Raw genomic sequence first — 19,081 nt, 5'->3', positions numbered from 1 at the left:
GAGGAAGACCCCCTCAATGGGGAGGTTAGCAAAAATATAACCGCCCCCATTATGGATTGAGTGCTTACAAGGGGTCAGACTCTTGGCTGAGCACGTGAGAGATCTACTCTCAGTGCAGCTTCATGATAACACAAAGGTACCTTATCTTGTGCCCAATCTACAGAGGAGGAAATGGAGGCTCAGAGGAGACAGGAAATTCCCCAAAGCTGCATAGCTCTCCATAAAGCATCTCCTCCGATGACTGATTGCCATAAACAGGCCTGGTGGGCTGTCAGCACTAATGGACGTGACCATGGGGAAGCCACACCCCGCTATGGACCAATCTAGAAGCCATCTCCTGGGTCGGAAGCCCGCCAGAGACTCTGTCGGCATTTCCCTGCCTCGGTCTGTGTGGCTCAGGTGGAGGTGGACGGGAAAGTTAATTTTCACGGGCCCAAGTGGCTGCCTAATCCACGCTTGTTGAGCAAGAGAAAGCCCTGAGTTCAGACACTGGGCAGGGAACGTGGAGGGAAGCGGGGCTGGGAGTGTGGGGCTGAGAGAGTCCACGGCTCTGCACAGAACTCCAACCTCTCTAAGCACCCTGGTGACGAGAAACAGCCACCGCTGGCCGAGCCAGGCACTGTGCCAAGGTCTTCATGTGCTTTTCTCACCTCATCCTGGCAACAGCCTTAGAAGGACAGTGCTATCACCTCTCACTGTCAGATGAGGAACCTGTGGCCCAGACAGGGAAGGGGCTTGCCCGAAAAAGCTCGGATCTAAGTGGCAGCAGCAGGACTGGAACTCAGGTCAGCCAGACTCCAAAGCCAGTGCTCCCAACTTCCGGAGACCCCAGGACCCGACAGGTTATGGCCTGAGCTGGAACCTGGAGTTCCCCACCCCCAACCCTCGTGCCCCCATACCAGTCAGGGCTTCCTTGGCCAGCAGCAGGGCCTGCCCGTCGCGCCAGCTGCCGCTGCACCTCGAACAGGCTGCTCTCCAGGGCTTCCTTCTCCAGGCTGCAGCACACGCGATCCCTGAGGCCTTGGGACTCAGCCTCCCGGGCCCCAGGAAACTGTGACTCCCAGGGTGTGGCCAGCCATGGGCCGGGTGCCAGTCTACCTGCTCAGCCAGGCCCACGCTCCCTGGGGAAGCCGAGGCCTGAGCTAGGGCATGCTGGCAAGCCTGGCTCCTAAGTAACTGTCCCTGTGGGCCAGTGCCAGGGTGTGGTTGGTCACAGTGTGGCCCCGGGCAGACCTCCCCAGGGTGGGCTGGGCGGAGCCCAAGGGCCTTACCGTAAGCGAGTGGCCTCCTCCGACAGGGTCCGGCCTTCTCGCTCAGCTGCCGCCAGCTGCACCGCCAGGCCGGCCCGCTCCTTGGCCAGTGCCTCCTTCTCCCGGGCTGCCCGCTCGAGCACCTCCACCTGGCGCTGCATCTCCCTCCGTGCCTGTTCCAGCTCCTGTTCCCGCCCGCTCAGCTGCCGGGAGAGCTGGCCCCAGCCCGGGCCCTGTGAGCGCCACTCCCCGAATCTCCCAGCTGCTCACCAAGCAGCACCCTAACCCTGAGCCCAACCCAGCCCTGGCCGGGCCGGTGGGAGACCTGGGGTCAAGCTTAGGCTCTGCCCTGATGTGCTCTGTGTGCTTGGGACAAATCACAGCCTTCTCTGGACGTGCGACGTACACGCGTACAAAAATACATAAGCGTCCTCACGCAGTCTGGGGCGTAACTTTCTGGAGGAGCTGAATATACCAAACAGACTCGGAGTGGAGACCTGGAGCCCTGCTCCCTGTGCCCCACGGCCCATCCCCTAGGCCCCTTCCCAGGAACCTGGGCCCTCTAGCACAGACACTGAAAGAGGCCCCTGGATGCCTAAAGCCCTAAGGTGCCTTCCAGCTATGTTCTAAAAAGTCTAAGATTCCATTTCCAAAATTCTCCATCTAGCATCATGTCATGATTTTTTACCGAGTGGTGATTCCTCCATCTACCAAGTGCTTACGAGGGTGTACTCGTCAGAACCATCCTTTGTGATAAGAACTATTAGCCCCATGTTACAGAGCAGGCGACTGAGGCATTGGGAGGTTGGGTAGCTTGCCCAAGGCTCCCAGCTAGCAAAGGGAGGGCTGGATTTAAACCCACAATCAGGACAGGATGCAGGGGGCTGGGAGCCTGAAAGCCCCTCCCACCTGCTCCCTCCTGCTCCCACCCCCACAGACACCCACCTGGGCCAGCTGTTCCTGCAGCCGGCAGCGCTCCCGGCGCAGCGTGGGAAGCTGGAACTCCAGGGCCTCCCGGGCCTGCTCTGCCACGCGCAGGGAGCCCTCCAGGCCCTGCTGCTCCACCTCCTGCTCCAGCCGCAGCTGCTCTAGCCGCTCCCGCTCCTCCCGCGCCAGGGAGGCCTCCTGCTCCACCTGCCGCTGGCGGCCCAGCAGGGCTGCCTTCTCCTCTTCCAGCTGGGGCAGCCAGATGGAAGCGAAGGAGCAGGTCGGCTCAGCCCCCCAACTGCGGAAGGGGGTCCCACCCAGGACCAAGGATGCCCCCTCCTCTCCCCCCACCCACCCACCATAGCCGGCCCAGGGGAGGCCCCCTGGGGGTAAGGGGCGGTCCCTTGGGCATATGGACACTGAGGAGGGGGCAGTGGAGAGGAGGGCCCACGGAGCTTCTTTCTCAGACATGAGAGAAGATACAGATGGAGTCAGAAGAGAAGAGAGACAGAAAGAGGGGCAGCGACCACAACAGGTGCAGGGCCAAAGGGGTACGGGGAGATATGCACCGACGCAGGGGGTGGGGGGCGAGGCAGGGGGGGCCCGCCGGCACCCAGCATACCTGGGCGACAAGGCGGTTCAGACCCAGCTTGTCCTGCGCGAGGCTCTCGTTGAGGGCACTCAGCTTGGACAAGGAGTCGCGCAGAGAGGCTTCCTCCACTCTCAGCTTGGTCACCGAGAGCTCGAGCTCCGCACGGCCAGCCTCTGCCTGCGGGACCAGGGTGTCCAGGGACAGTCAGAGGGCAGAGATGGAGAGAGAGGGGAGCCGGGGAGAGGCAGGAAAAGACGCGCAGAGACACGGGACGGGAGAAGGTGGAGAGATGGATGCAGGAGTGTGGGGAGAAACGAGAGGCAGAGAGACGGGCCCTTCTGAGATGGTGGGGTGGGGGGCGGGGAGACACAACGTGAGACAGAAAACCACCCGTGGAAGGCCTGCTGCCTTCGAAGCTACTCAAAAGAAGCCGACATGGCACAACTGTGCGGGAGCAGCGGAACCCCGGCTCGTGCAGGGCAATGCCAGGGTCAGAGGGTCCCAAAGGGTGGGGTCTGGGGAGGCACTGCTCAGGACCCAGACTAGAGGGGTGGGGCAGGTACCCGCCAAGGACAGTGCCCCCAGCTCTCACAGTCCCCAGGACCTGCGTCCAGAGATGGGATGGGATGACCTGAACGACAGGCACTGCCGCAGGAGCATCCGGAAAGGCAAGGACAGGACCACTAATAGAGGTCAGTTCACTATGGCTGGGGTCGGAGGTCAGCCTGTGGTCCGGGCGGAAGGGATCAGCCCGTGCACTGGGTCAGAGGTGAACCTGACGCAGGGGTCAGTCTGTGGCCAGAGTGAGGAGGCCTGGGGCCCGGGGGAGAGGTAGGATTGGGGCCGTGCAGCACCCGGGCTCCCACCTTGGTCAGCGCCTCGGCCACCTCGGCCTTCTCAGCCTGCAGCATGTCCCGCTGCAGCGTGGCACAGCTCAGCGCCTCCCTCACGTCCACCAGCTCCTTGGCCAGCCCCGAGCGCTTTGCTTCCAGCTGCTCTAGCTGTCTGTGGCTGTGGGACAGAGGGTGCGGGCCAGGCCTGAGACAGGAGCCCTGGAGGCCAGAGTCTCACTCCCAAGAACAGCCAAGCCCTCTGCTTTGGGCTCTGTGACTCCGGGCCTCCGTTTTCACATCTGCAAAATGGGGTAACAGCTGCCTCATGAAGTTGTTATAAGGATACAGGACCTACTGACCACGGAGTGCTTAAAACAGCGCGTGACGTACCTCCCCAAAGCTGCAGAGACATGAATAACCCCCACTACCACAACGTACTAAACACCACCGCGACTCACGCCTCAGAAGACAAAGCAGGGCAGCGGGGAAGAGGTTAACTCTGGAGGCAGAATGCCTGGGTTCGAATCCTGGCTCTTCTACCAACTGGCTGTGTGACCTTGGTCAAATTACATGACCCTCCCGTGCCTCATTTTCACCATCCCCAAAATGGGGATAGTGACGGGTCCTCCATCACGGAGGTACCATGAAGGCTGAACAAGAGAATGTCAGTGCTTAAAATGGAGTCCGGCACTTGGTAATATTATTATTAATACTATTAGTGTAACTTTCCATTTAAAAAATAATACGAATATTACTACTGTCATTTTAGTCCACGCCTCCCTCACAGCAGTCTTCTGATCCCAGGGAAGTGACTCGACCTCCCCGAGCCTGTTTCCTGAAATGGGGCTGATTGGAAGACCCTACATCAGAGGCCGTGAAGATTCCTCGAGATGGTCGGAGGCGTGGGTCCTCCGTGGCCCCCAGGGACACCTTCGGGAGCCCCAAGGGCCATTTGACGGCCCTGGCAGGGAGACCAGAAGCTACTCGCCTGCGCTCCAGCTCCCTGCGAGTCCGCGTGCGGTCCTGCGCCGTGTCCTCCCGCTCCTCCTCGAGCCGGTCCCGCTGGCGCCGCAGCTCCTCCTGGGCCGCCTGCAGCTTCTCGCGCTCCTGCCGCAGCTCCTCGGCCTGCTGCTGGGCCGCCTGCAGGCTGGAGGCCAGGCCATCCTTCTCCCTGCAGGACGAGACGAGCGGGGGCTGAAGGGGATGCTGGGGCTGCCCCCCCCAGGGAAGAAGGTCATGCTGCTGTCCTAGCATGAGCCACATCCTCCGACCTCGAAGGCACTTGCCTCCAGGAAGCCTTCCCTGTCCCCATCCATGGGTGACTCACTTCATCCACATCTCCTCGGAGCCGACTCTTCCCAGGGGAGGACACCCAGCTTTCCTTCTCCCCCAACCCACCCACTCGGAGGCCGAGTGGGACGGATGGAGGCACTGGCATTATTCCCAAGCACTCCACCTCTCCAGGTTAGAGAGGCCAGGCTAGGCTCCGGGACAGTCGCAGGCAATTTTGCTGCCAGCTCTGCTAGTCCATATGACCAGGAAATGCCCCTAGAGCACCTGAACCCCTCAATTCTGGAAGACAGAGCTGGGCGTGTCCAGATGCCACACTTCCTGCTGCACAGGCCAGCAGCACGTGGTAGCCAGCAGGGAAGGGAGGGGGCAGCAACTGGGAACTCTGGAGATTTTCGGAGTGCTGCCTTCTCTCCCAGTTCCAGCAGTCACAGCAAAGGAGGAGGGGGGGAGGCATGTGTGTCTGTCCCCCCCCCCCCCCTTCCGAGCCAGCTGGGGTTTTTAGCTCAAGCTGAGGGCTGATTGCTGGCTGCGCCTCCACGGCCCCACCTCTTCCCTCGAAGCAGCAGCCTGAATGTGTACTAGATGCTAACTAAGGCTGGCGGTAGCTGGGAGAAACCACACAACACGACGTTAAAACAGCACCGTGCAAATGAGGCGTTCACTGTGTACGCAGCTACGTAAAAGCCCTCTCCCGAGGCACAGGAAGCTCTGGTTTTGCTGTCAGAGGACCTGAATTCCAATTTTACCCCCAGCCACACTGCTGTGTCAGCCTGGACAAGTCTCACAAGCTCAGGACAGTCACAGCTCCGAAGTGCATGAGTTTCACGGGAAGACTCACTGAGATAATACACGTAAAGCGCCTGGCATGAGCCCGGCACACGGCAGGTGTACGAGAAGCGTCTTCTGCCTCACTGCCAGGAACACGACGGGACGCAGAACCAGCACATTAACCGGGATTAGGCTGTGACAAGATCCTGCCTTTTTATTTCCCCTTTCATTTTTCAAACTTTTTATTCTACAGTTAACAGCAACAACAGAACAACAAAAATAACCAGGAGCTGAGAGTAGATAACTTCTTAGCACTGCCAATAGAACTCTCTGAGACGACAGAAATGTTCTACAGCCATTTGTGGCTAACGAGCACTTAAAATGTGGTGAGGACAACTGAAGGACTGAACTCTTACTTTTTAAAATGATTAAAGATTTTATTTATTTATTTCTTAATGAGAGAGAGAGAGCAGGAGCAGGGGGAGGGGCAGAGGGAGAAGCAGACTCCCCACAAAGCAGGGAACCTGACCCAGGGCTTGATCCCAGGACCCCAGGATCATGACCTGAGCCAAAGGCAGATGCTTAACGGACTGAGCCACCCAGGCACCCCAATAATGCTCAATTAATTTAAACGGACATACATGGCCAGTGATGACCACGTTAGTGCAATCCACACGCTTACAGGCTCGGGCTGGCATTAGATCCAGGCCCCACCTCTGACCCCTCATGCACCTGCTCAGAAGGTCGATGGTGCTCCGCAGACGCTGGGCCTCGCGCTGGGCATCCTCCTGAGCCTGGGTGGCCCCGCTGGACTTGTCCCGCAGACGCTGCAGCTGTTCCTCCAGGCCGCGGCGCTCAGCCTCGCTGTCACTGAGCTGTTTCCGCAGGGCGCCCAGGAGGTCCTGGCTGGCCTCATAGCGCCCACGCATGTCCTGCGGCACGGGAACCACTGAGTCTGGGGGAGCCCTAGGAAGCTCCCGGAGCGCCCCCTACTCTCTGCTCACTCCAGAGATGTACACCAGCCTACTCTGCAGCCTAGGCCCGGGGAAGGAGAAGGGGGCTAAGCCTCACAGACTAGGTTTCCACTCCCGTTCCCTGTGCCCCTACCGCCCTTCTGAGCGCTCTGCCAGGGCTCGGAGCCTCCATTTCCTTGGCCACTCCGACCTAAGCCCCAGACAAACTACCACGCACACTCCGTCCTCTCGTGGATTCGGACTACCCCAGGGCTCCCAGGCTCCTCCCCTTTGCATCTGGGTTCTGACTCTCCCCCCCACCCCGCCCCCCCACCCCCTCGCTGCCCCTAGTTCCCCAGCTCCTCTCATCCTAGATTGATTGCTCCCCCAGGGCCTTTTCCCGGGGTCCTGGCTCTGTCTGTCCCACAATCTATACCAGGACTCTAGCTCTGTCCCAGGCTCCGCCGCCCGCTGCCCAAGCACCTCCCACTCTGGGCTCAGATCAGCCTCCTCGCTCTCAGCCACTTCCATGGATCCTGCCTGACTCAGTGGCTCTTTCCTCAGGGCTCTGGCTCCACTCCCAAACGCTCGGGCTCCACCCCCACGACACTGGCTCCGCCCCGAGTGGCCCAAAGCGGGTCCCCGGGACTCTGGCGCCGCCCTGCAGGGCGCTGGGGCTCCTCCTACCTGCACCTGCAGCTGGCGCTTGTGCAGGGCTGAGTGGATCAGGGCGAGCGTGGAGGAGTCGGAGCAGGCCGGCGATGGGCCTCGGCGCGGGGATCTGCCGCGGCCAGGCGAGGAGCGCCGCGGCGGGGAGGGGGTCCGGGGACCCGAGAGCCCCCGCAGGCTGCCGTCCAACGTGTCCGCCGTGCGCTCGGAGCCGCTCAGCTGCACACCGCTCTCCATGTCCGACAGGACGGCCTGAGGTGGGGTGGGGGGAGGCCACTGAGAAGGGGGCCGCGGGGTCGGGCCAAGAAGCCCAGGCAAGGCAGTGGGGTCGCGGGGGCCACGTGTCCGGCTTCCCCGCACACTCCGCAGCACACTCTAAGCTCCCTTCCTACAGGTCTTCCCGATTCTACCCGTGGAGGCTCACAGCCCGCAGCAGGCTGGTGAAGTCTCCCATGTATTACTACGGCGTGATCGGGCGGCTCTCACAGACGGGCCTGGAATGGGCAGTGCCTCCCCTCTCGGACTGGGGCTCCCCTCAGGGTGGAGGCCAGGCTCAGCTAGCTGGGGTGTCCAACAGCAGCAGCCTGGGTCCCCACGGCCCCCAACCACTTGCAGTTTAACTCAAACCCACCAGAGGGGTGGTGCTCCCAGCCTGCCTGGCCCTGCCCGGCTCGGGGCTCCCTCCCACCTCACACCTGTGCCAGGTCCCTCAGGGTCTGCTGCAGCCCCTCTCCGTCCTCTGTCTCCAGGGCCGCCTGCTCCTGGAGCCGCAGGGATTCCTGGAGTGATAGTGGGGAGACAAAGAAACAGTGGTCACAGTCTCTGCCCTAGCCTGAAACTCCACGGGCATCTCCCTCCCTGGAGGCCCTGCCCATCAGGTGGCCTCTAAAGCCATGCCCATAGGCCTGCCACTTGGTAGACCCCATCACAGCCCCAGTGCCCTCACCAAACAGACCAGGGCACTAAATAGGTCACACACACTGTTGGAGGAGAGCTGGACACAGAACCCAGGCCAGGGCCCACACAGAAGGATGACCAACCCAGGGAGCACCCCTGAAGGGTGTCCCTCTCTGGGGAAGGCAGCTGAGCTCCAAGAGAAGGAGCCCTGGGCTGGCAGCACACAGGCATCTGTTCAAGCCCCAGCTTATTGGCTCTGAGACTCTGGACAAGTATTTCCCCTTGGGCCTCAGTTTCCTCATCTGTGTAACGGGAATCATGCTACAAGGCTGCTGAGAGGATGAAATAGGATAAAGGAGGTGAACATACTTACCACTAAGCCTGGCACACACCAGGTACCCACACTAAGCCTGGCACACACTAGGTGCTCAGTGAATGAGGGGTGAAACTGAGTCTAAATGGGATGCTAAGGGTGGCCCAACCAAACACGGCCCTCATCCACAGATCTGCTCTGTCTCCCGATCCCGCCCTCCACGTCTCGGGGGCAGCTGCATCTCACCAAGGCCTCGAGCTTCTCGGTCAGGGCCTTGTTGACCCGATCCTTCTCCAGATTCTGGTTCTGAAGGCGCTCCACTGTCAGGGCCAGCTCTGTCACCCTGGAGGGAGGGCAGTAACAGAGGGGAAGGGGAGACCCACCCCACCTTCTCCTCCAACCCACCAGCTCTGTGTCCTTCATGCTTTCCCAAACCTCAGGGAGGGACCCTAGCATCCACGTCCCTAGCTGTGTGACCTTGAGCAAGTCACTTTTCTCTGGACCTCAGACTGCTCGCCAGTAAAAGGAGAATGAGGATGCCCCTCGCTTTACATCATGGGAGGGCACTCTGGGGCTCGGCCAGGTCTCAGGAGCTAAGCGCATCAGTTCTAGCATCAGTGGTTAAACTGCTTGTTCGTGTGCCCTGGACAAGAGCCCCCCTGAGTCTCAGTCTCCCCCTCTGTCACATAGGGTGTCGCGGCAGAGTGGCTGAGCTCTCTCAAGGGACCGCCGGTCACTCGTTCCTCCCTGCATCCCCAGATGCAGGCTCTACAGGGACGCCTGCCTCCTGCGCTGCCTGCCAGGCACCCACCTGGCACCGAGATTGGCCTTGTCCAGGTTGCTCTGCGCCTGCAGCTGGGCCAGGTCCTTCTCCTGGAGCACCTTGTCCCGCAGCTGCTCCTCCAGCTGCATCTGCAGCAGCGCCTGCTTCTCCAGGGCCGCCTCGGCCCGGCTCTCAGCCAGCCGCAGGCCGGCGCTCAGCCCCAGGTCCGCCTCCTGGATGGCCCTCGAGGTCCGGGCCAGCTCCCCTCCCAAATGCAGCAGGTCCCTGGGGGAGAGAGCACAGGATAGGCAGGGGATGGGGGCAGGCTCCCAAGTGTAAATTAAAACGATATCAGGATGCTACAGTGGGATGAGTGGGATGTCACTATCAGATTGGAAAAAAAAGAAAGTCCCATAACACACAGTGTAGGTGAGGCTCTGGAGAAACAGGCCCTCCTCGACACCGGTGGCATGAGGGTAAGCGGGTGTAACCACAACATAGGGCAATAAGGAAGAGCTCTGAAAATTATAAATGGATAGGCTCTTTGACCCACCAGCTACACCCCTAAGAGTTTATCCTACAGATACGGCCCAATGCAAGGAAAGGGACCTGTGTGTAAGGTGATCCACTGTAGCACTGCTCGTGTGAGAAATACTGGGGACAACCTAAATGCGCATCAAGGGGCGTCTGGGTGGCACAGCGGTTAGGCGTCTGCCTTCGGCTCAGGGCGTGATCCCGGTGTTATGGGATCGAGCCCCACATCAGGCTCCTCCGCTGGGAGCCTGCTTCTTCCTCTCCCACTCCCCCTGCTTGTGTTCCCTCTCTTGCTGGCTGTCTCTCTCTCTGTCAAATAAGTAAATAAAATCTTAAAATAAATAAATAAATGTGCATCAAAAGAGGGCTACCATTTTTTTAAAAGATTTCACTTATTTATTTGAGAGAGAGAGATAGCAAGAGAGAGGACGAGCAGGGAGGAGGGGCAGAGAGAAAGGGAGAAGCAAGCTCCCCACTGACCAGGGAACCAGATGTGGGGCTCGATCCCAGGACCCCAGGATCATGACCTAAGCTGAAGGCAGACGCTTAACCAATGGAGCCACCCAGGCGCCCCAGAAGAGGGTTACTGTTAAATAAAGGGGGTCTATCCATTCAATGGAATAGTCCATAGCCAAGAAAAATGGGGAAGCTCGTCAGAGCTTCATACGGAGCCGCCTCCCAGTTACAACTATTAGCTGAAGACAGCATCTTCAAGAACACAAAGACGAGATTCCACCAAGAGTTTGGGGCAAAGGGGGGGGCAGGGAGAGAAAGAAAGTGCGCTCGAGAGAGAGAAAGAGAGAGAGAGAGAGAGAGAAAGTGTGTGTGTGTGTGTGTGTGTGTGTGTGTGTGTGATCTGCTGTATTTGCTTGTATAAAATAAGCCTGGAAGGTCATGTAGGAAACTGGTCATACCACTCGCCTCCAGGAGGGGAGGGAAGCATCTGGGCCAGGAATTACAGAGGGGGGTGGGGGGGACTTTTCCCCTTTTGTACACCCTTTTGAAATTTGAACGGTGTGAATATATGAGTCATTCGAAAGTAAAGCGTGAAATTCTTATTTTTTTTAAGATTTATTTATTTACTTGAGAGAGAGAGAGAGTAGGGGGAGGGGCAGAGGGAATCCCAAGCAGACTCCACACCAAGCGTGGAGCCCAACATGGGGCTTGATCTCATGACCCTGAGATCATGACCTGAACCAAAACCAAGGGCTGGATGTTTAACTGATCCACCCAGGGGCCCCATACCTCACTGAAGCTTTAAAAAAAAAATCTTAAAATGAAAATAAGTAAAGGGGTACCTGAAACCCCAACCTGAATCTGATCAAGAATTAAATCCAGGGGCGCCTGGGTGGCTCAGTCAGTTAAGCGGCTGCCTTTGGCTCAGGTCATGATCCTGGGGTCCTGGGATCAAGCCCTGCATTGGGTTCCCTGCTCATCAGGGAGCCTGCTTCTCCCTCTCCCTCTGCGCCTCCTCCCTGCTCGTGCTCTCTCTTGCTATCTCTCTCTCAAATAAATAAATAAAATCTTTAAAAAAAAAGAATTAAATCGAACATCCAATTTACAGGAAATACAGGGGACAAAGGTGTTAAACACCACCTCAGAATCCAGACTATGGGACTCTCTTAGGACAACTGTCCCACTTTCCTTCTATTTATTTATTTATTTATTTGGGGGAGGGGGGAGAGAGCTCGAGCACATGAGCAGGGGGAGGGAGGAGCCGACTCCCCACCAAGCAGTGAGCCCGACACCGGGCTAGATCCCAGGACAGTGGGATCATGACCTGAGTCAAAGGCAGACCCTAGCCAAATGAGCCACCCAGGCGCCCCCAACTGTCCCAGTTTCCTCAACAAACAAATGAAAAGACTTAAAAGATAAGTCAGCCAATCACATTTGGTGAGCATCTATGGGTCCTAATTCAAACAAATTATAAAGACAACAAGTGACTCATCTGTGACAATGATGAGTCAACTGGAAATCTGGACACTGAATATCCAATGACTTTCACAAAAGATCAATAATTAAACAAAGTTTTCATGCAGAAAAGGAAAGGAATTGGTTTGCCTGCCTCGGCTCTCCCCACAGCCTCACCTGCTCAAGGATCAAGCAGGACCAGCCTCCCCTACTGACATAGACCTTTGAGGCTCTCCCAACCTGACCTCCCTTCCCCTGCCTTTTGCTTCAGCCCCACTGACTGCCATGTCCTCCTACCTCCAAGCCTTTGCTCACACTCTTCCCTCTGCCTGGAGCGCCCCTGGCTCTGCTGGTTAAAATCCTACCCAGCCCTCGAGGTCCGGGCAAATTCCATCTCCTCTATGAAGTGTTTCCTTGACCTCCCCAACCCTCCCATCCTTCTGAGAATCTGGGATATTCTCTGTTCTATTTCCATGTCACTCACCACTCCCTTCCTCGTCTAGAATTTTGGGAGTCCATATCTTTTCATCACTAGAGTTTATGATGTCCTGTAGCAGAACCCGAATATTCTAGTGGATTAAAAGCAGGAGCTCTAAATCCTGACTTGGCCACTTACTTACCGCTGTGTGACCTTGGGAAGGTCACTCTACCTCTCTGAACCTTCGTGCCCTCATCTGTAAAACGGGGATCATTACAGTTCCCACCTCACGGGGACACCGTAGATATCAGAAGAAATAAAATGGCCAAAGAGCCTAGCTCAGAGCAAACACCTAGTAAATGCTGACTGCCGCGATGGCGGTGGGAGTTCATTATTACTAGTTGTTTCTGTGTCTCCACAGGCCCTGGCACACAGTAAGTATGTTGGGTTGGACTGCAGGTCAACTGAGTTGAGTTGAATTCAGCTTAAAAAGCGGGGCTGTCTCCCAGCTGCTGCAGCGTCTCCCCAGGCCGTCCCTCCGCCAGCCGGGCCTCACTCACCTCTCGGTGGACATCTTCACTTCGCTGACCAGCCGACGGACCCCCACAACCTGCCTCCAGAGCAGGAGCAGGCGGCTGTGCTCACTGCTGAAGTAGGTGTTGAAGGACTGGAGGGAAGGCGGGAGGAGTGAGGGCGGAGTGAGGGCGGAGTGAGGGCGGAGTGAGGGCGGCCCCGCCCCCCCGCCCCGCCCCGCCCCGCCTCCTCCCCAACTCCGATGGGATGCTCCCGGGAGGCCCTGTGGCCCAGGACGGGCCTGCGCCTAGCCAGCGTACAGGGGAAGGCGGGGAGCTGTCCCCGCACAGGGAACTGGGTTGCAACGCCTCCACGGGCTGCGCAAAGGTCAGAAAGTGCTGGAGACCCAGGTTTGCATCCCAGCTACCAGGGGCATCGCGGCATCATCGTGCGACGGTTACTTAACTTCTCTTTAAAATGAGCATGACGGCACCTACCACACACAGGTATTATAAGGAACAGAGAACATGCACGCCAGGCACGTGGTACGGGCTAAGCAAGGCCAGCTACTATGATGACCACTATTTACTTCTCTTAAAGGGCTCACCTGCCTGCAGGGCCTCCCTCTCCTGACCCCTTAGTCCTACCCCTCAGGTCAGGCTGGGCCCACCGGCCTCCCAGCACCCCCATGCCCACCTCCTCCTCACGCCTCCACGCCGCCTCCCGCTGCTCCAGCTCCTTACGGCAGCATGTCCAGTCGGTAGTCACCTTGCGTATGTCCTCACTCAGAGCCTGGTTGGCCGAGCTCGCCTGGTCCAGCTGCTCTCGGAGCATGGAGTTCACCTGGGCCAGGCTGGCACTCCTGGGGGGTGCAAAAGGGACCGGTGGGCACATGGCAGGAGAGGACAGCCCTGCCCGCCCTGCGCCCTCCCTGCAGCGTCCCACCTCTGCTGCTCCTCCTCCAGGCGGACGAGGGCGCTCTCCAGGTCATGGCTGTGCTCCGTGTCCTGGGTGGGAGAAGTGGGGCATCAGCCTGGGCAACAGAGGGAAGGGCCTGCCTCGCCCCACCCCGGCACCCACCCTCAGCCTCTGCCGCTCCAGCTCTGCAGATCTCTCCACCAGCTGCTGCTCCAGCTCCGAGCACTTCTTCTTGTACTGGAGGGTCTGTGGATGGGTGGGGAGTGGAAGATTAGCCCCAGGCGTGGAGAGCAGGGCAAAGCCAGCACATGGGGGGACAGGAGCAGGAGCGGGTGGCCCTGACCTTGGCCTGCAGCCGCTGCACCAGCTGGGCCTGCCGCTGCTGGCCTTCCTGGTAGGCCTGCAGCTTGCGCCGGTAGGAGGCCTGCTCCTCCTGCAGCTGCCTCCGCAGCTCCACGCTCTGCCGTACCAGCCCCCTGGGCTCGGGCGTTTCCGGCTCCCCAGACTCCAGCCGCACAGCCTGCTCCAGCTGCAGGGAAGGTCCCTGGGTGAGAGGCCCGGGCCTCCCGGGAAGGCAGGCACAGAACTCTGCAGGGGATGCCAGGCTGGGCCCCGACCCACAATGCCTTGCAGGCACATATGGGCAAGCCCAGGGTGCAATGCACGTGCACACAGGGTAATGCAGCTGTGCACAGACACGGGCTGAACATGCATGGACACACAGACAAGGCACGGGTGGACACATGCAGGTGGGCCCACGAACATGTGCATGCAAAACACAAAACTGCACGGGGTTGGGGGGGGAGGGGAACCTTACAGGCCCTCCGTGCACTTGCGTGGGTGCGCCATGAGCCTCTCTGCCGAACACCTCACCCAGCTGCGGTTGATTATTAGCAACATGCCCATGTCTCCCCACCCCCACCCAAGGTGAGCTCAGGAAAACCTGGATTTTTGTTCCCCATTGTATCTTAGACCCAGGAGAGTAGCAGTGGCGTGTCTGTTGAATCACGCATTAATCGCGTGAGCATACGTGAATACACTCAGAGGCAAAAACATACGCATGCATATCTGAGCTTAGAGACAGGCACACACATAAGGCCGAGTGGCAGTCTCAAACATCCCCAGGGTGACGCAGATGAACTCCCCGCCCCGCCCCCACGCCCCACATACGCAGGGCTCTGTAAGAGGCACACTCTCGAACTTAGGGCATGCTTATTGACACCCTCTCCTCCCAGCCCAGCCTCAGGTTACTCCCCCTCCCACCTTATGGGAAGCTGCTGTCAGCGCCCTGCTCCACCCCCAGGCAGCTGGCAGCCCGTTCACTGTGAGACCCGTGAGCACAGGCCGGGTGCCTGGATGCCTGCGTTGTCATCACTGTTGCTCTGGCTGGGCCTCCTAACCCCTTAGGCACCTGCTGGTCCCAGGGGGCCCTGCAGCCTCCTTGAGCTGTTGGGGAAGGGAGGAAGGAGCAGGCAGCTGAGGATGAGCGGGACTGACAGAGGAGTGACAGTGCCCAGGGAGAACCAAGGGGAAGACAGCCCCGCCTGGCTGATTCTGACCCAGGCCCACACTTGCCATCTACCTCCCCAGTGCCTGGCCTGCTAGCCCAGGCACGCCATCCACATGCCCTCCCACACCAGGTCCCGGGAAGCCAATAGCAAGGGCAACTACTCTCACCCTGGCTAAGTAACAGGACCAGGCCAGGCCAGCCGTCCGGGCCTACATTCACCCAGTATGCCCGGGAGCCCCTCGACGAGCCACCAACCACGCTAACAACCGGCCTCTCCCCACCCCCCCCATGTGCTGGGGTCAGGGCTGGAGCAGGGCGACAGTGGCCACTGGGGTGCCACCCATGAAGAGGGGCCGGTGGGCAGCACTTGAGGGCCTCTGCCTGGAAGGTAGGCTGCAGGCCCATGACCAGTGTCTGCATGGAGTCTGCCTAAGTCAGGTGACAGGCCCAGCGTCCCCATCTGAACGTGGTGCTACTGAGATACCATGTGTGCTGTGCATTGACCCAGGTGCAGCTCACTGGCTGTGGCTGGGCCGTGTTCTGTCATTTGTCTCCATATGGGACCCTGTGTGTCTTTGCGTCTAGGCCTTCACAGGAACCTCAGTGAGTACCCATGTGTTCATGTGGGTTTTTTTTTTTAACTTTATTTATTTATTTGAGAGAGCAATACAGAGATAGTGAGAGAGAGCACAGGTGGGGAGGACAGGGAGAAGCAAGCTCTCCACTGAGCAGGGAGCCCAACATGGGGCTCAATCCCAGGCCCCTGGGATCATGACCTGAGCCGAAGGCAGACGCCTAACCGACTAAGCCACCCAGGCGCCCCCGTTCATGCGTGTTTATGTCTGCATGCAGACCTGTAAGTGGGTGAGCAGGGCTGGGGAGCATGTCTGGGCTCCACGCGTGTCTGTGGCATGCGTATCAGCAACTCTACGCCATGTGCAGGTATGCAGCGACCTCCGTCTGGCGGTGCGTGTCCGCGAGACGTGAGACCATATGTGTTGTCTGCAGGATCGGGTAGCTTGGGGGTGTAGCTGTGCATCTGGGAGGTATGTGCTGTGAAGGCGGGGGGCTGTGTGGTGTCTGGCCGTGGGTGGGACTTATGCTGTGTCCGGTCCATGAACCGGAGTGTATCACTATGGGGGACTTGTGTTTCTATGTGACATCTGTGTGTGTGTCCGGGTGGCGTCTGATTGGGGCCCCAGCTCTGTGTGCTTTGCCCATCTGTGTGACCCAGGTGCTATTTGTTGTTGTGATTTAGGGGGGTTCAGGCACTGGCTTCCCCAGTGCTCACAGCCAGGCCCGGGCCACTCCTGGCCACACCTTGGCCCTTTGCACAAACTTCACCTCTCACAAAACAGCCTTTCAGTTTAACTTCTAATTCAAAAGGGAAAGAGGCGGGTCACCACGCTGAGGATGAAAGAAGTTTACTGTCTCCCTTAGCAACCGCTGCCCTACTACCCCCCATTCATTCACTGGATCCAGGTTGCCATGGACACTGGGGGAGCCCAGGGGGTCTGTCCTGCGGAGCCCTGGGGGGCGTAGCCATGCCTTCCTTCCCATTCCCAGCTGTCCTCCCCCAACACCTGCTCCTCAGGGGCAGGAAGATGGGGGGAGGGGCTCCACAGGGACCGTGAGATCCTCCTTCTGACATGGGAGGTGGCCACGGGGAGCCTCTGCCTCAGTTTCCCTACATGCAGTCAACAGGACACAGATCCTGACCTCACCTCCACTTCTTTTTCCCAGGGATGCCATAGGGCTGAAAGGGTCAGAACAACCTCACTGACGGGCCTCCAAACAGCCCCCATGTACCCGTTATGGCCACACGGGCCGGTCCTGCCCCCTGTACCATGGGAACAAGTGGACAGCAGGGACTGAGTGTCACAGGACGGCAGAGCCCTGGACCTGGGGTCTTAACCCAGCTCCACCACTGACCTTGGGCCTATCGAGCCCTTGCTCTGGGCCTGCTTCCCCCTCTGTAATAAGGTGATCTCCAGGCTCTGGTGTTCTCTGGGAGCCCTGCCCCAGGACAGGCCTGGAGGTCATTCTCATCCAAACCCTGCCCGTAGTGGGGGGGCCTCACTCACACCACCTCACACCGAGTAAAGTGAAACGCCCGGCTCCCTCGATGTGCTATTCAGGGGCCTCCCCAGCCCCATGAGGGAGTCTTCCAGACTAATGCAGCCCCCTGCCCAACCAGCCTTTGGCCTGCTGCAGCCCCAGCCTCAGAAGCTGTGTTTTAGCAGAAAAGAAACCAGCCACCTCCCACCTCTCGTTCTCTTCCCCTGCCAGCTAGGCGGACCGCGCCAGCCTCCTTGTCAGTCAGAAGCTAGCGTTTAAGAGGCAGCCCCCAGGGGCCTGGCACTGTGCCAGTGGCCAAAAGATGAGAGGGGGCTAAACTGGAAGAGGGCTGGCTCAAGGCCCCATCACCCCCAACAACAGGGGACTCGGGCCAGCCCACCCCTCCACACCTCCTGCCAAACCTGGGAAAACTAGCTCTGCACTGTCCCCAGCACTACGGACCACTCCGGGCCCCCCACCCGGCTCCTCCACAAGTCTCGACAAGTTGGGGGGCCTGTCTGCACACCGCCCAACCACACACATAAATGCATGTCCCTCCTCCCCACAGGAGTATGCAAGCCCCTGCATGACAGGCCCAGCCCAGGGATCCTCGGCTAACCTGGCTCTGCCTAGCGCACAGGGGGCTCGGGGCCAGCTTCCAGCTCTGGGCTTCAGTCTCCCATTTGTTATAGCCAGAGGGTCATTTCTGAGGTCCCTCCAGCTTTCCAACTGCCCCCCTGGAACTCCCAGCCCAGCTGTCTCTTCCACACCCAGAAAACAAAAGAGCAATGCACAGCCCTGGGCGGGGGGTCGAGAGCCCTATAGCCTTCACGGGCTGTGTGACCCCAAGCCTGGTGCTGTCCCTCTCGGAGCCTGCTATCTCCTCTATTAACTGAGCATCGTGATGGCCTCAACCTTGGTGCAGCAGATGTGAAGCACCAGCAAGCGCCTGGCCCGGAGTAAGCACTCGATAAACAGTAGTTGCTGCGACAACAGTTACCACCCACACGCCTCCCACCTAGACACTCCCTCCCTTGCGCGACTCTCTCACCAACCTCCAGCCACCACCCACTCCCTAGCGTCGCCTCGCACAAGCCCGGAGGCCCAAAGGAGACGGCACACCAAAAACGTGTAGTCCTGGCCCAGGCCCTAGGGTCCCCACAAGCCTACAGCACAGGTGCCCAGGGAATGTGAGTCCTGTCTGGACTAGGAGGCTGGCCTGGCTTCCAGGCCTGGCCAGGCTTTGAGGTCTCACTTCCATGGGGAGTGGCTGCAGGTCTGCGGCTGCCCCAGAAGGCCGGCAGAACACTGCCTGTGCCAGGCACCCAGCCTGCCTGCCTCAGTGTCCAGCCACCACTGGACAGACCCCAAGACCCAGGTACGTGGGAGCACAGAGAGATGTCCAGACACTCGAGGGGTGGCAGGGGCCTCTAGGGGCCTTACTCTCTGGGCCCCCACCCCAAGCAGGTGTGGGACAGTTAGGAATGAAACACCCTGGTGACAGGCACTTTATTCCATCACCTCGCTGACTCCTCAGGAGCCCACATCATATTAGCATCCCCGCGACAGAAAACAGACTGGGAGGGCACGGTGATTTGCTCCAGGCCACTCACGCTGGCAGGGCCACAATCGGCACCCAGGCCAGCCTGACCCCGGGCCCACCCTCAGCCCAGTGCCCAGGCCCAGCCCGGCTGTCTCCCGGCCCTCGCAGCAGGGGAGCACCCTGGCCCAGCTCTCGGCCCTCAGGCAGCACCCACCCTCTCGCTGACCGCGGTGTACTTGATGGCCAGCTCATCACGCTCCGCACGGCTCTGGGCCAGCAGGTCCTCCACGCGGGACAGTTCCTGCTGCAGCAGCTGGTTCTCCTCCTGCAGTGACAGCACTGATGCCATCTCTGGGGCTGGCAGCGGGGCTGGAGAGGGACAACAGGCACGAGGTTGGCTCCCCCCCCCCCCCCCCCC

At 59.4% G+C, this 19,081-nt stretch overlaps 1 protein-coding gene across 1 annotated transcript in view; it reads right to left on the bottom strand.

The window, feature by feature from the left end:
• CROCC (ciliary rootlet coiled-coil, rootletin) overlaps positions 1–19,081 on the bottom strand; it is a 42,589-nt gene that overhangs the window by 21,474 nt on the left and 2,034 nt on the right. The window contains 18 exon segments of the mRNA XM_040645838.1: positions 900–940; positions 942–995; positions 1,272–1,465; positions 2,196–2,426; positions 2,800–2,946; positions 3,636–3,780; positions 4,591–4,773; positions 6,396–6,595; positions 7,304–7,537; positions 7,981–8,064; positions 8,742–8,838; positions 9,307–9,543; positions 12,682–12,788; positions 13,331–13,496; positions 13,580–13,641; positions 13,715–13,798; positions 13,896–14,081; positions 18,878–19,032. Coding sequence (XP_040501772.1) covers positions 900–940; positions 942–995; positions 1,272–1,465; positions 2,196–2,426; positions 2,800–2,946; positions 3,636–3,780; positions 4,591–4,773; positions 6,396–6,595; positions 7,304–7,537; positions 7,981–8,064; positions 8,742–8,838; positions 9,307–9,543; positions 12,682–12,788; positions 13,331–13,496; positions 13,580–13,641; positions 13,715–13,798; positions 13,896–14,081; positions 18,878–19,032 — 2,607 coding nt within the window.

Source organism: Ursus maritimus, unplaced genomic scaffold (genome assembly GCF_017311325.1).
Source record: "Ursus maritimus isolate PB19 unplaced genomic scaffold, ASM1731132v1 scaffold_32, whole genome shotgun sequence".
In the NCBI taxonomy this organism is placed as follows: Eukaryota; Metazoa; Chordata; class Mammalia; order Carnivora; family Ursidae; genus Ursus; species Ursus maritimus.
This window is presented reverse-complemented; position numbering and strand designations above follow the sequence as displayed.